The following is a 15,000-nucleotide window of genomic DNA, read 5'->3' on the forward strand; positions in this document are numbered from 1 at the left end:
AAGATCCCATACCTAAAGCTAACATAATATAACCTAATTGCGACATTGTAGAATAGGCTAAACTTTTTTTAATGTCTCTTTGAGCAAGAGCCAAAGTAGCTCCTAATAGTATTGTTATTATACCTACAAAAGAAATTATATTCATTATGTAAGGTATGGCTGTAAAAAGAGGAATAAGTCGAGCTACAAGAAAAATTCCCGCAGCTACCATAGTAGCTGCATGTATAAGAGCCGAAATAGGCGTAGGACCTTCCATGGCATCAGGTAACCATACGTGAAGAGGGAATTGTGCGGATTTAGCAACTGCACCAACAAATAATAGGGAAGCACACAAAGTAAGAAATAAAGAGCTGACCCCATTATTATCAATCAAATTATTGGCTATTTCGAACAAATCCCGAAATTCAAAACTACCCATTAGCCAATAAAGACCTAAGATTCCTAAAAATAAACCAAAATCCCCTACACGATTAGTTATAAAGGCTTTTTGACAAGCACTTGCTGCAATTGGTCGTGTGAACCAAAAACCTATTAATAGATACGAACACATTCCAACCAATTCCCAAAAAATATAAATTTGTATCAAATTTGAACTAGTAACTAATCCCAACATGGAAGCATTAGAAAAACTCATATAAGCAAAAAATCTCAAATAACCTTGATCATGAGACATATAATTGTCACTATAAATAAGAACCATAATTCCAACAGTTGTAATTAATATTAACATAATGGAAGTAAGTGGATCTACCAAGTTGCCGAAATCTAAGGAAAAATCGTTATTGATGGTCCAAGACCATACATATTGGTAGATAGGACTGCCACTTATTTGCTGAATAGACAGATCGGATGAAAAAAGCATAATGATACTTAGTAATAAAACGCTAGGAAAAGCCCATATACGACGAATATTTTTTGTTCCCGTCGGAACAAAGAGAAGCCCCACCCCTATTGCTATAGGAACTGGAAGGGGGACGAAGGGTATGATCCATGCATATTGATATGTATGTTCCATAATCATAATAAAATAAAACTTTTTTTTTGCTTAATTGTTTCCAATTCACCAGCTCTTATATATTTCGAAAGGAGCAAAAAGAACTATAATCAAGACTATGAAAGGACTTAATTTTTCAATTTCTTAAAAAAAAAAGAAGTTACAATTGGTCAAACGAGAAGATTAAGTCAATGTTGAAAAGTTACTACTTTACTTAAGTTAATTATAAACTAAGATATTTATGAAGATACATAATATTATATTTTCAACATTACAAAAATTTAGATCCATAGAACAAGAAAAAAGTATACCAAAGCATTGGTTGTGAACTGGCTCGTTGTGGATGATAAATTCTCTAATATCAATATCCGTCGATTTGTTTCCCGTCACTTCAGTTCGCGCAAAACTGGAAATATTAACCCCCCCTTATATATATTTTTTTTTTCTTAGCAACGGCAAGCAATTAGATTTATATAGCCTTGGATCCCGTGGATATATATCCGAATGAAGATATCAGATATAATTTAATATATACTTGTCGGTATATAAGAAAAAAATGATATAGATATATATATTGAATTGAACAATAAATGTCTTCCACATTTAACTATAACAATGAGTAACCTCTTCATTTTTTAATGGCGGTTCCGAAGAAACGTACTTCTATGTCCAAAAAGCGTATTCGTAAAAATTTTTGGAAAAATAAAGCGTATTGGGCGGCGATAAAAGCTTTTTCTTTAGCAAAATCTCTTTTTACCGGGAATTCAAAAAGTTTTTTTGTGCGACAAACAAGCAATAAAGTCTTGGAATAATATGAATTGATATGAACCAATCAATTAAATAATATAATTTATAAGATTAATCAGTACCATTAATGAATATTTGGAACTTATAACTTATAAAAATGAGATGTAATTGTCCATTGCCGTTTGTGGGATAAGAATTTGTCTGTCTACTAGAAAGGGACTAAAAAACGGGGCACAAAACAAAGTTTAATCCTTCTTTATTTGTGTGTTTTATTTGTGAGATGGGGATTCTTATTTTCCCCATCGATTCGCTTTTCATAATAAGCTTTTTTTTTTCAATTTCGAATTCATAAAATAAATGATAAAATGAATAAATAATAAAAAAATAAGAATGGGGTATAAAAAAATTTTAAGTTCTAGGCATGTGTTTAGAACGGAATTGTCTAGTTACAACTCGTCAATTCAATTCCAGAAGAGCTTAACCCTTACGAAAGGACATTGCATTGTTAAAACAAACACCGCCCCCCCACTACAATTAAGGTAAGGATTACTGAACGTTCAAATAGGAATTTGAGTTATATTTATTAATGTTCCTCAAGATATTGCATTGAATCTCCTCCCTCAATATCGACGATTGAAGGTGGATGGGCTATTATGATTTCGAGCAAGCCGCTATGGTGAAATCGGTAGACACGCTGCTCTTAGGAAGCAGTGCTAGAGCATCTCGGTTCGAGTCCGAGTGGCGGCATCTAAAAAAAAAAAACAAGTAAAAGAAATACTAGAATAACTCTTATAATGTATAGAATAAAATTTCGGGTTTATATTCCATTGTTGGAGGACATCCTTTTTTTTAGGATTTTTTATGATACTTTTTACTTTAGAACATATATTAACTCACATTTCTTTGTCGATTGTTTCAATTCTAATTACCATTTATTTGATGAACTTATTAGTCTACGAAATCATAGGGCTGTATGATTCGTCGGAAAAAGGAATGGTGGCTACTTTTTTATGTATAACAGGATTATTAGTTATTCGTTGGATTTATTCAGGACATTTACCCTTAAGTAATTTATATGAATCATTAATGTTCCTTTCATGGAGTTTCTCCATTATTCATATGGTTCCCTATTTTAGAAACCACAAAAATAATTTAAATGCCATAACTGCGCCAAGTGCTATTTTTACCCAAGGATTTGCTACTTCGGGTCTTTTAAGTAAAATGCATCAATCCACAATATTAGTACCTGCTCTACAATCACAGTGGTTAATGATGCACGTAAGTATGATGGTATTAAGCTATGCAGCTCTTCTGTGTGGATCGTTATTATCAGTGGCTCTTCTAGTTATTACATTTCGAAAAAATATAGAAATCTTTGGTAAATATAAAAACAATCATTTAACTATGGGGCCTTTTTACTTTGGCGAACTGCAATACGTGAATGAAATAAGCAATGTTTTACGAAACAATTGTTTTATCTCGTTTAGAAACTATCACAGGTACCAATTAATTCAACAATTGGATTGTTGGAGTTCTCGTGTCATTAGTCTCGGGTTTATATTTTTAACCATAGGTATTCTTTCGGGAGCAGTATGGGCTAATGAGGCATGGGGATCCTATTGGAATTGGGACCCAAAGGAAACTTGGGCATTTATTACTTGGACCATATTCGCAATTTATTTACATACTAGAACAACTGAAAATTTGCAAGGCTCCAATTCTGCAATTGTGTCCTCTATGGGATTTTTTATAATTTGGATATGCTATTTTGGAGTAAATCTATTAGGAATAGGGCTACATAGTTATGGTTCATTCGCATTAACATCTAATTGAATAAAAGACTTTACGAATACATTAAATATTACATTTTTACATAGTAATAGCATATCTAACAAAAGTTTGTATGAGTTTTTTAGAACCATTTGAATCAAGTAGTGGTTCAAATGGTTCTAAAAAACTACAAAAGTATCGAATTACAATTCATTAATCATTTTTTTTTTTTTTTTCAATTTTAAGAAGTAAAGAAGGAAAAAGAATACTTATTAAGTTTAGGTTTCATTGTACAACGAGCTAAAAAAAATTATATATTTTTATCTTTTTATATGTCTTAGTGATGAAAACTATCTATAAAAGTAATTAGATATAATAGCCTCTACCTTGTCAATTGATAGTGATAGAACGAAATCCGGATAAATGCCAAGACCTATTACGGGTATAAAGATACAGATTGAAACAAACAGTTCTCGTGGTCCAGAATCCAAAAAATTTAAATTTGGATCATAAAATTGCTTGTATCCATAGAACATCTGACGTAACATAGATAATGAATAAATAGGAGTTAATATCATTCCAATTGCCGTTACAAAAGTAATTAGTATTTTTGGCATTAAAATAAATTTTTGGCTCGTAATGAGTCCAAAAAAAACTACCAATTCTGCAACAAAGCCACTCATTCCAGGCAATGAAAGAGAAGCCATCGAGAAGCTGCTGAACATTGTAAATATTTTTGGAATTGGGATAGCTATTCCTCCCATTTCTTCGAGATAAACAAGACATATTCTATCGTAACTCGTTCCTGCCAAGAAAAAAAGTGCAGCACCAATAAATCCATGAGAGATCATTTGTAAAATGGCTCCGTTGAGTCCTGTATCAGTTATGGAACCAATTCCTATAATTATGAAACCCATATGAGATACGGAGGAATAGGCAATTCTCTTTTTTAAATTGCGCTGACCGGGAGATGTTGAAGCTGCATAGATTATTTGAATTGTGCCTACTATCATCAACCAGGGAGAAAATATAGAATGAGCATGGGGTAATAATTCCATATTGATCCGAACCAATCCATATGCTCCCATTTTTAATAAGATTCCGGCTAAAAGCATACATGTACTGTAATGTGCTTCTCCATGGGTATCTGGTAACCATGTATGCAGGGGTATAATCGGTAATTTTACAGCATAAGCAATAAGAAATCCAAAATAGAATATTATTTCTAATGCCGCAGGATACGATTGATTGGCTGATGTTTCAAAATTTAATGTTGGCTCGTTGGAACCATATAAACCCATACCTAGAACTCCCATTAAGAGAAAAATAGAACCCCCCGCGGTGTACAAAATAAATTTTGTAGCAGAGTACAAACGTTTCTTCCCTCCCCACATGGATAGAAGTAGGTAGACAGGAATTAATTCTAACTCCCACATGATAAAAAAAAGTAAAATATCCCGAGAAGAAAATGATCCTATTTGACCGCTGTACATTGCTAACATGAGGAAATAGAACAATTTTGAATCTCGAGTAACTGGCCAAGCCGCTAAAGTGGCTAAAGTAGTGATGAATCCCGTGAGTAAAATGGGTCCTATGGAAAGCCCATCGATTCCTAGTCTCCAGTGAAAATAAAAATAATTTATCCATTTATAATCCTGTTCTAATTGAATTAATGGATCGTCCAATTGGAAATGATAATAGAATGCGTAGGTCGTTAGAAGCAGTTCTAATATACATATACAAATAGTATACCACCTAATAACCTTATTTCCTCTATGAGGTAAAAAGAAAACGAAAGTACCCGCAAATATCGGCAAAACAACAATTATTGTTAACCAAGGAAAATTATTCGTGGTAAAGGCAAGATACACTTTGACCAGAAAAACCCGCGCTCGAAAAAAATATATAATTTTTGAGCGCGGGTTTTTGTCGGTAAAGATAAAAAAAATGGATTCAAGTGGAATTTTCTGGAACGTATCAATAAGCTAGACCCATGCTACGAGTTGTCTCATGCCATAAATAAACCCGGACACTCAAGAAATCCGTTGGACAAGCTGATTCACACCTTTTACAACCTACACAGTCTTCTGTTCTTGGAGCAGAAGCAATTTGTTTAGCTTTACACCCGTCCCAAGGTATCATTTCTAATACATCAGTGGGGCAGGCTCGTACACATTGAGTACACCCTATACATGTATCATAAATCTTTACTGAATGTGACATTGGATCTCTAAATTTTTTAAATTCATAAATTTTCGATCTAGTAAAGTAGTAAATTAATTATATATTGTAGACACCAGACGAATCAATGATTTAGATTTACCAGAATCAACCTACTTTTGGATCCGCTCATGAAAGAGGGCCAAGATACTTTGATTTATTACGTTTTAGCAAACAGCGTCATATGCTTATGTCGCACATACAAATTTTTATTTGTGGATTTTATTTAGATGATTTACTATTAGTACTATTTATTCAACAAATTAGATTGATTGATGCGGGTTGATTTTCTGTTACGATGAATTGATGAAACAATAGCTAATCCAATAGCTGCTTCAGCGGCTGCAATTGCTATAACAAAAATCGAGAAAACGTCTCCTTTTAATTGGCGACTATCAAAAAAATCAGAAAATGTTACGAAATTCATATTAACTGCATTCAGTATAAGCTCAAGACACATAATCGCTCGAACCATATTTCGACTTGTAATCAATCCATAGATACCGATTGATAATAAATAGGCACTCAAAACAAGTACATGTTCGAGCATCATTGACCAACTCCTCACCAATCTTGATTCATTTCAATATGAACAACAATTCAACTGATTCGATTGACCAAAAAAAATATAATTATAATATTATATTAAGATTAAGAATATAAAAAGTACGTAATAAAGGAAGGTATTGGTAATACATAATAGACTGAACTAAGAGCATTTTTCTTTTATACATGAACAATAAATTAAATAGAATTTATGGTATAAGACATAGCAAGACAAGTACTTATTATTTCTAAGTATTTAGTACTGACGAGCCATAGCAATTGCACCTATCAAGGCAACTAAAAGAATTATCGAAATAAGTTCAAATGGAAGAAAAAAATCTGTTGATAAATGAATCCCAATTTGTTGACCATTATTTATCAAGTCCTGTTCTATAATCTGGTTTGATCTTGTAGTCCAAATAATCCCGTACCATGATGTATCTGGGATAGTAGTAATTAGTGAAAAAAAAATACTTCCACAAACCAGTGAAGTGGCTCCATCTCCAACGGCCCAAAGATGGAAATTTTTGTAATATTCTGAACCATTCATGAACATCACAGCAAATACAATTAATACATTTATTGCTCCCACATAAATAAGGAGCTGTGCGGCAGCTACAAAATGGGAGTTCGATGGAATATGGAATAAGGATGTACAAACAAGAACCAATCCCAATGAAAAGGCAGAAAAAATTGGATTGGTAAGTAATACCACTCCTAGACCTCCCGCTATAAGACCCAATCCCAAAAATACTAAAAGAAAGTCGTGTATTGGTCCAGGTAAATCCATTCTATGTAAAAAAGCGATAAATTAAGTCGAAATGCTTCATAACCCTATTGATTGACCAAACCGGGAAAAAAGAAGTTACCCTTTTTTTTGATACGTTCCTAGTTGAATTAAATCTAATGGGGTTCCGGTTGATCTAGATATACTTAATTAATTGAATACCGTTTCTCTATCCGAAAGGTTCATTTTATATTTTCTGTTTTTTAATATATTTATTCAAAATATAATTATATTATTTTATATAAATATAATATTTCGAAACCACCAAAGATATATATGAAGAGGTTTTAAATCTAAAGCAAACAAACCATTATTCTCATCACTCCATAGTTAGGATTTTTAGTTATTGACCAAGCAAAATGAAAGAAGCTTCACTACTTTAGATCAAAACTTAATCTTAGTAATTGGTAATTGTTTTTGAATCAAGTGGGTTACCCGTGGCTTTTTTTATTTGAGTCGAATTCATAATTGTTCGAATTGTGTAATCTCCAATTACTGATATTGGTAACCGACCCAAAGCAATTTGATTATAATTCAACTCGTGGCGATCATAAGTAGAAAGTTCATACTCTTCAGTCATTGATAAACAATTTGTTGGACAATACTCAACGCAGTTACCGCAAAATATACAGATTCCAAAATCAATACTGTAATTAAGCAATCGTTTCTTTCGAATATGGGTTTCCAATTTCCAATCAACAACGGGTAGATCTATAGGGCATACCCGAACACATACTTCACAAGCAATGCATTTATCAAATTCAAAGTGGATTCGGCCGCGTAAACGTTCTGATGTGATCAATTTTTCATAAGGATATTGAATAGTTACAGGTAAACGATTCGCATGGGATAAGGTAATCATAAAACTTTGACCGATATACCTTGCAGCCCGTACCGTTTGTTGGCCATAATTCATGAACCCAGTTACCATGGGGAACATATCTTGAATATCTATAAATAATTTGATGTTTCTTTCTCTTGTTTGAGAGAAGTTATGAATCTAGAATATCCTGTGCCTTTACAATGAAAAGAGTTGGGAAGAAGTTGTCAATAATAGATTACCTAAAGAAATAGGTAAAAGAAATTTCCATCCAAAATTTAATAGTTGATCCATTCTCATCCTAGGTAAAGTCCATCTTGTTGTGATAGGAATGAACAGGAACAAATAAGCTTTAGCTAATGTAATAAAGATACCAATTGTCGTTTCAAAGACTCCGCCCACTTCATTTATTCCAAAAAGCCCAGGAATTAATATGTACGGAATAGATAGATTCCAACCACCCAAATAAAGAACTGTTACAAATAATGAAGAAACTAGTAGATTTAGATAGGAAGCAACGTAAAATAAACCAAATTTTATACCGGAATATTCGGTTTGATAACCTGCTACTAATTCTTCCTCGGCTTCTGGTAAATCAAAAGGCAATCTTTCGCATTCCGCTAAGGAAGAAATTAAAAAAAACGTAAACCCTATAGGTTGACGCCACAGATTCCACCCCCAAAAACCATATTTTGACTGCGCCTCAACTATATCAACTGTACTTGAACTGTTAGATAATTATAGTCGGTGATAACATCACTATTCCCATCGCTATTGCAAAACCGTACATGAGATTTTCACCTCATACGGCTCCTCCATGGCCACAAATAAATCTAACGACCGGTTCAATATTATCTCGATATACTTGTAGGGTAGATAGAGTAAACATCGGAGAGTCACAAATTAGACCAATGCAATTCCATCTGCCATAATAACCAAAAAATGCTTCTGAATTGATCTCATTCCTTATAATAATAATATAAATTAAAGGATTACTTCGTTCCTGATAGTAATTTGTTTAATAAGTGGGTAAGAGCATACTCTGGATCGGGATCATGGGGAAGTACTGCTTGGTCATTTCTACCAACTTAAGGCCCCATCAGGATTCCTTTTATTTTTATGCAGAAATACATCTTTATATAATCTACATTATCTCCATTACTAATCCTTTGTGTACCTTGGTATTCCTAACCGTCCACTCATTTTTGTTCGATCCCCGGTATGGTAATCCATACAATAGTAAAAACCCCATACAGTTGATCTTTTGTACCCGCTTCAAACTATGATGACCAATCGACCAATCTTGGGGTAAAGCGTTTCTACTGTTTATGTTTACGTTCTCGCTTAACTCTTGTACCTAGGGAATGAGACTCATTCTTTTTACTGCCAATTTCTAAGCTGTTTTGTTTCACTCATATAACTATCTGGTTTAGTTCATCGCCCCGAATGATGAAAAAAATAGGTAAAAAGAAGTTCATGTCCTAACGAATCGCACGTAGAGATATTGATAACACACATGGAGTTAATGGTATTTCATAACTAATCGATTGAGCGGCGGCTCGTAGACCACCCAAAAAGGAATATTTATTATTCGATCCATATCCTGACATAAGAAGTCCAATAGGAGCAATACTGGAAATGGCAATCCATAAAAAAACCCCTATACTGAGATCGGCTAAAACAAGGTGATAACCAAAAGGAATTACTGAATAACTTAGTAAAATAGATATGACCGCTATAGACGGTCCAATACTGAATAAACTAATATCTCCTCTAGATGGGAGAAGGTCCTCCTTGAAAAGTAGTTTAGTACCGTCTGCTAGAGCTTGAAGAATTCCCAAAGGACCTGCGTATTCAGGCCCAACACGTTGTTGTACCCCCGCAGATATTTGTCTTTCTAACCACACAATTACCAGTATCCCTATTATGATTCCCGATACGGGAGTAAAAATAGGAACAAGTAACCATATGAGCCCATAAACCTCTTTTAAGGATTCTGATCTGGAAAAAGAATTGATAGCTTGTACTTTTGTCGTATCAATTATCATTTCAACGATCAACTTCTCCCATAATAATATCTATACTACCTAGTATTGTCATAATATCAGCCAATTTCATTCTTTTAACTAGCTGAGGGAGAATTTGCAAATTGATAAAACCTGGTGGACGAATTTTCCATCTCCAGGGAAAAACGCTCTGATCTCCTATCAGAAAAATCCCCAATTCTCCCTTTGGCGCCTCCACTCTCACATAAAGTTCTTGTTTAGACAATTCAAAAGTAGGCGAAGGCTTTTTACTAATAAATCGATAATAAAAATCATTCCATTCGGAATTCTTTGTTCTATCAAAGCGTCGTACCTCTAAATTTTCATAGGGTCCCCCTGGAATTCCTTCCAGAGCTTGTTGAATAATTTTTATGGATTCCGTCATTTCACTGATTCGGACTAAATAACGAGCTAATGAATCTCCTTCTTTTTGCCATTGTACTTCCCAATCAAACTCGTCATAACATTCATAATGATCAACTTTACGAAGATCCCATTGAATTCCGGAAGCTCGTAGCATTGGTCCTGATAAACCCCAATTTATTGCTTCTTCTCCGCCAATAATTCCCACCCCCTCAACTCGTTCCAAAAAAATTGGATTGCGCGTAATAAGCTTTTGATATTCAGTAACCCCCGTTAAAAAATAATCACAGAAATCCAAACATTTATCTATCCAGCCATGAGGTAGATCAGCAGCTACTCCTCCGATACGGAAATAATTATGCATCATTCGCATACCTGTAGCAGCTTCGAATAGATCATATATCAATTCTCTTTCTCGGAAAATATAGAAGAAGGGAGTCTGCGCACCGATATCTGCCATAAAAGGGCCAAGCCATAACAAATGAGAAGCTATACGACTCAGTTCTAGCATAATTACTCGAATATAGCTCGCTCTTTTAGGTACTTGAATATTTCCCAACTGTTCTGGTCCATTTACCGTTATTGCCTCTGTAAACATAGTAGCTAAATAATCCCACCGTGTTACATAAGGAAGATATTGTATAATTGTTCTATTTTCTGCAATTTTTTCCATTCCTCTGTGTAAATAACCCAATATGGGCTCACAGTCAATAACATCTTCCCCATCTAGAGTAACGATGAGTCGAAGAACACCATGCATTGATGGGTGGTGAGGACCCATATTGACTATCATGAGGTCTTTTCTTGTAGTTGGTACAGTCATATATTTTTTTTCCCGATTAATTATTCTATGAATTGCTGAAAACGAAATGAAGTTCATCAAAATTAAAAATCTAATAACTAATCTAATATAGTATAATATAAATCTTCAAATTAACTTAACAGGTTTTTGGCTCCCGAATATCCAATTGACTAATTAATTCTTTATAACGTACTCTGTTTTTCTTTGACAAATAAGCCAATAGCCGTTGGCGTTTTCCCAGAATTTTCCGTAGACCTCGCTGAGATAAATAGTCTTTTCTGTGCAATTCCAAATGGGAAGTAAGTCTACGTATCTTATTGGTAAAACTGAATACTTGAAATTCAACCGACCCCTTATTTTCTTCTTGCGAAATAACTGAAATGAATAAATTTTTTACCATAAAAATTTTTCCTTTTTTTTTTTTTTACAGATTTTACAGATATGTATTTTACTGATCAGTAATAATAATACTAGTCATTTTAATTTGGTTTTTTATTTGGTATACACAATAATCTGGATTTATTCATATACGTCTTTTTTTATCAAATCTAATTATCAATTTTATTCGGATTATGAATACAATGGATATAAAAGGGTAGTACATTTCTCCACCCACAAAAGAGAATACTTTGGACCTAAGATTAAGAAGATTATGATGATTCATTCCTAGATATAATTGCTAAGCCTAAGTTAAGATAAAGTCATCGAATCAGTATCATGTACCAGAATGTAATATAACACAAGGCGTGCGTATATTTGTTTGCCTTCATATACCATACCAGATATGCCACTTGATCCATAGGAAATTTATTATCAACTAATTCTTAATCGTGGATACATATGTATCCTTGACATACTGAAACGGCTACCATTATTGCTATCAAACCAATAGCGATTCATACAAGCTAAATCTTCTAATCGATAATTGGGCCAAAAAAATAATTTTAATTTAAAAAATTTATTTGTATCTACATCAAGATGCTTATCCTCATACAAAAATTTACCACAGTTCTTTGCATTATTCCCATTGCAAAAAACTTTGGTTCTTTCCCCAACATTGAAATTTCTCGAATTTAAACAAATTTGAATTCTAAGCTCTCTACGACGTCTGGGAGATAAAATATTTTCAGGAACAATAAAATCATTATGATTTTCGTCTCTATTCCCAAACAACTTTTCATGTTGTGCAATGGATTCACTAATACCATTATTATTAATATTTTTTTTTGCTTGATATCTTCGATTAGTTTGGTGCTTACTCTTATGCACCCGCGAAATAGCTATGGTTTGGTACATGAGAAATTGTCCATCCCATTTTATGGATAGCCGAACCGTTTCAATAATAAATATTCCCTTTTTTATCAATTTTGTAAGAGTTGTAATCTTCGGAATCAGCATTACATCGATACTCATTTCGTCTCTTTGAATAGAGGATATAGCAACTTCCTTTGGATTTATCAATCTAAGCAGTAGACAATATACCTTGATATTTTGGATTATTTTTTGGTTAAAAAAATGTTCCCATCTCAGTTGAAAAATAAAATATCCTTTCAGGAATAAATCTAGCTCCGCTGCTATGCTGTTCTTAGATTGCTTTTTGTTTCTACGTTTTTGAATGTCCGATACCCCAAAATCTTCTTTAATTTTTTTTTTTTTTCTTGATGAATATGGATCCAATACAATATTATTTTGGTTTTGCGCAGTTGATCCAAGATTTCCTCGGACTGACTGTTGTTTTTCTTCTTGATTTCTATTCTCTAATCCAAATTCAAGCAATTTTTTTTGATTAGATGATACACGAACATTTTTTTTTTTTTTTTTTTTTTTTTTTTTTTTAAATTGTTTTTTTTTTTGTTTTCTATTTTTAAATCCAAATTCAAGCAATTTTTTTTGTTTTAAGGAAACAAGAACCTTTTTTTTTTTTTTTTCGTTGATATTTTTACTAAAATTTTGATTTATATTTAATTTTAAAAGAAGTAAATTTATTGGTATGATCCGTGGTTGAATCTTATATGCATGATAAAGTAACACAAATTCTGGCAAAAACCAAATTTCCAAATTAAATATGGGCCAATTTAGTATTTCTTCATTCAGTTCCATCCAATCAAAACATATATTTTTTTGATTGGATGAGTTGATTTGTTTATAAATATCGAGATTAAAAATATCCTTATTATCCATTTTTTTTGTATCGATTTTTTCAATTGTTTGATAATAATTAGTCCCGGAGTCTTAGTATTTTTATTAATGTTGGCGTCGGCTCTGATATCTATATTTGCCCATTCCTCAATATTGATATTTTTTATAAGACAAAAATTAATAATTCTCCAATCAAAATATTTTCTATCCCTATCAATAATATAATCTTTTCGTAGATAATTACTAAGATCTATATCTCCTGGCAAATAAAAAAATTCAGAATTATATGTGTTGTAATTATAGGGAATCCCCCGGGACTTATTTACTTGTAACGGCGCCCCAGAAATATATGAACCCTTTTTATCTTCATAATGAATATATTTATTTGATAAAAGATCATATTTGTAGGTTTTTAATTTATCTTTTTGACTCGGTAATGAATTCATTGCATAATTGTTTTTTTTATTGTAATGAATTAATTGGTCTTTTTCACATGAATCAAAATTTTTTGAGTTTGTATTTTGAACCAAAAAACTTTGATTCATTTTTTTTCGCCATTTTTGCGGTACTAATCTAGACCATCTAGTCTGAGATAAATCGTATTGATAGTGATCATTACCCATTAACCAATTTTTCCATTCATTCATTCCTAATTTGCGAAGTTTCTTATGTCTTGATTTGGAATGAAATATTCCTTGTGTTTCACAAAAATCTTTTATTATATTCTTAATAAAAGGGGTTGTTCCGTGATATTGAAATATTGATTTCAAGTGATACTTGTTGATAACTTGGTTTTGTGATAATTTGTAAAATATATATGCCTGTGACAAGGAAGAGAGGTCACAAAAAATCTGCGAATTCTTATTACTAATATTAGAAATGGATTTTTGTAGAGTCGAAATAAAATAAATTGTATTTTGATTTGTTTCATCATAGTAACTGTATTTATCAGTCATTTTTTTTTTTTCTTTAAGTAAAATTTGTACATTGATTCTGGGAATATTAATGATATGTAAAAAGATATCTATGTATATCCTTTCAATAAAAAATTTAAAAAAATAGTGACATTTACGCATTAGTCGGGCATTTTTTCTTTTTAATATTAATATCTGCCAAATTTCTTTCGGAGATTCTAATCTGTTATTATCACAACTTGTTTCATTAGGACTAATTTTTATATCTGGAGTTAAAAATATGTTTTTCTTGTATTTTGTTATTTTTTCTAGTTGATTTCTGATTGTACTTGTCCTATCCGTCAAATCCTTCATCTTTTTTTCTGTCAGTGAATAGTTTGTCCAATCGATGGATCTAATTCGAATGGACGATTCATGAATCGTATGATTACTTATTATTAAATTATTATTTTTTATATTCGATTCATATACCCCCCTCAATCCAAATAATGTAATTAGACTTACTTTTGCAAAATCTTTCATTATATATTTTATAAATAGAACTATTTTTATAACCCATCTTGTTTTTTTTTTTGATACCGTTAAAAACCATTTTGCTCTTTCTTTTAATATTTCTAGATATAGAAAAGATTTATTTTTTACTTTTATCAGTTGTTTTTCAAGTTCTCTATAAATAGGTTTAAAAAAGGAAGGTTTTTTTCGGGGGGAACCAAAGGGCAGTTCTGCTTCCATTCCCCAAACTGTTAAAAAAGAAAAATTACCCTTTTTACCTTTCGTTTTCATCGGATCTCCGTGATAGGATTGTAGCTTAGATCTGTGCCACGGTTTCAGACAGAAAGGAAATAGGATCTTT

General features: G+C 32.3%; 10 protein-coding genes and 1 non-coding gene across 11 annotated transcripts; 3 read left to right on the forward strand and 8 right to left on the reverse strand. All coding sequences in view use genetic code 11, as the record gives it.

Moving 5' to 3' along the window:
* Positions 1-1,632: 1,632 nt before the first annotated feature.
* On the forward strand, positions 1,633-1,806 carry rpl32 (ribosomal protein L32). Its single transcript has one exon. It carries the CDS (start codon positions 1,633-1,635, stop codon positions 1,804-1,806), a length of 174 nt encoding a protein of 57 aa, YP_009446119.1.
* A 602-nt stretch (positions 1,807-2,408) lies between these two features.
* Positions 2,409-2,488, forward strand: trnL-UAG. Its single transcript has one exon. It is a non-coding gene; the product is annotated as a tRNA-Leu (tRNA).
* Positions 2,489-2,602: 114 nt separating this feature from the next.
* ccsA (cytochrome c heme attachment protein) lies at positions 2,603-3,574 on the forward strand. The gene has a single exon. The coding sequence runs from the start codon at positions 2,603-2,605 to the stop codon at positions 3,572-3,574; it is 972 nt and encodes a 323-aa protein (YP_009446120.1).
* Positions 3,575-3,861: 287 nt separating this feature from the next.
* Positions 3,862-5,391, reverse strand: ndhD (NADH dehydrogenase subunit 4). The gene has a single exon. It carries the CDS (start codon positions 5,389-5,391, stop codon positions 3,862-3,864), a length of 1,530 nt encoding a protein of 509 aa, YP_009446121.1.
* Positions 5,392-5,488: 97 nt separating this feature from the next.
* Positions 5,489-5,734, reverse strand: psaC (photosystem I subunit VII). Its single transcript has one exon. The coding sequence runs from the start codon at positions 5,732-5,734 to the stop codon at positions 5,489-5,491; it is 246 nt and encodes an 81-aa protein (YP_009446122.1).
* A 244-nt stretch (positions 5,735-5,978) lies between these two features.
* ndhE (NADH-plastoquinone oxidoreductase subunit 4L) lies at positions 5,979-6,284 on the reverse strand. The gene has a single exon. It carries the CDS (start codon positions 6,282-6,284, stop codon positions 5,979-5,981), a length of 306 nt encoding a protein of 101 aa, YP_009446123.1.
* A 249-nt stretch (positions 6,285-6,533) lies between these two features.
* Positions 6,534-7,067, reverse strand: ndhG (NADH-plastoquinone oxidoreductase subunit 6). Its single transcript has one exon. It carries the CDS (start codon positions 7,065-7,067, stop codon positions 6,534-6,536), a length of 534 nt encoding a protein of 177 aa, YP_009446124.1.
* A 394-nt stretch (positions 7,068-7,461) lies between these two features.
* ndhI (NADH-plastoquinone oxidoreductase subunit I) lies at positions 7,462-8,004 on the reverse strand. The gene has a single exon. The coding sequence runs from the start codon at positions 8,002-8,004 to the stop codon at positions 7,462-7,464; it is 543 nt and encodes a 180-aa protein (YP_009446125.1).
* Positions 8,005-8,082: 78 nt separating this feature from the next.
* On the reverse strand, positions 8,083-9,932 carry ndhA (NADH-plastoquinone oxidoreductase subunit 1). The gene is made up of 2 exons: positions 9,380-9,932; positions 8,083-8,621 (listed from the first exon to the last, which is right to left on the reverse strand). Exons 1-2 carry the CDS (start codon positions 9,930-9,932, stop codon positions 8,083-8,085), a joined length of 1,092 nt encoding a protein of 363 aa, YP_009446126.1.
* A 1-nt stretch (position 9,933) lies between these two features.
* Positions 9,934-11,115, reverse strand: ndhH (NADH-plastoquinone oxidoreductase subunit 7). The gene has a single exon. The coding sequence runs from the start codon at positions 11,113-11,115 to the stop codon at positions 9,934-9,936; it is 1,182 nt and encodes a 393-aa protein (YP_009446127.1).
* Positions 11,116-11,230: 115 nt separating this feature from the next.
* rps15 (ribosomal protein S15) lies at positions 11,231-11,494 on the reverse strand. Its single transcript has one exon. The coding sequence runs from the start codon at positions 11,492-11,494 to the stop codon at positions 11,231-11,233; it is 264 nt and encodes an 87-aa protein (YP_009446128.1).
* Between the last annotated feature and the right edge of the window lie 3,506 nt (positions 11,495-15,000).

The sequence above is a fragment of the chloroplast genome of Coptis chinensis (genome assembly GCF_015680905.1).
Source record: "Coptis chinensis chloroplast, complete genome".
Lineage (NCBI taxonomy): Eukaryota > Viridiplantae > Streptophyta > Magnoliopsida > Ranunculales > Ranunculaceae > Coptis > Coptis chinensis.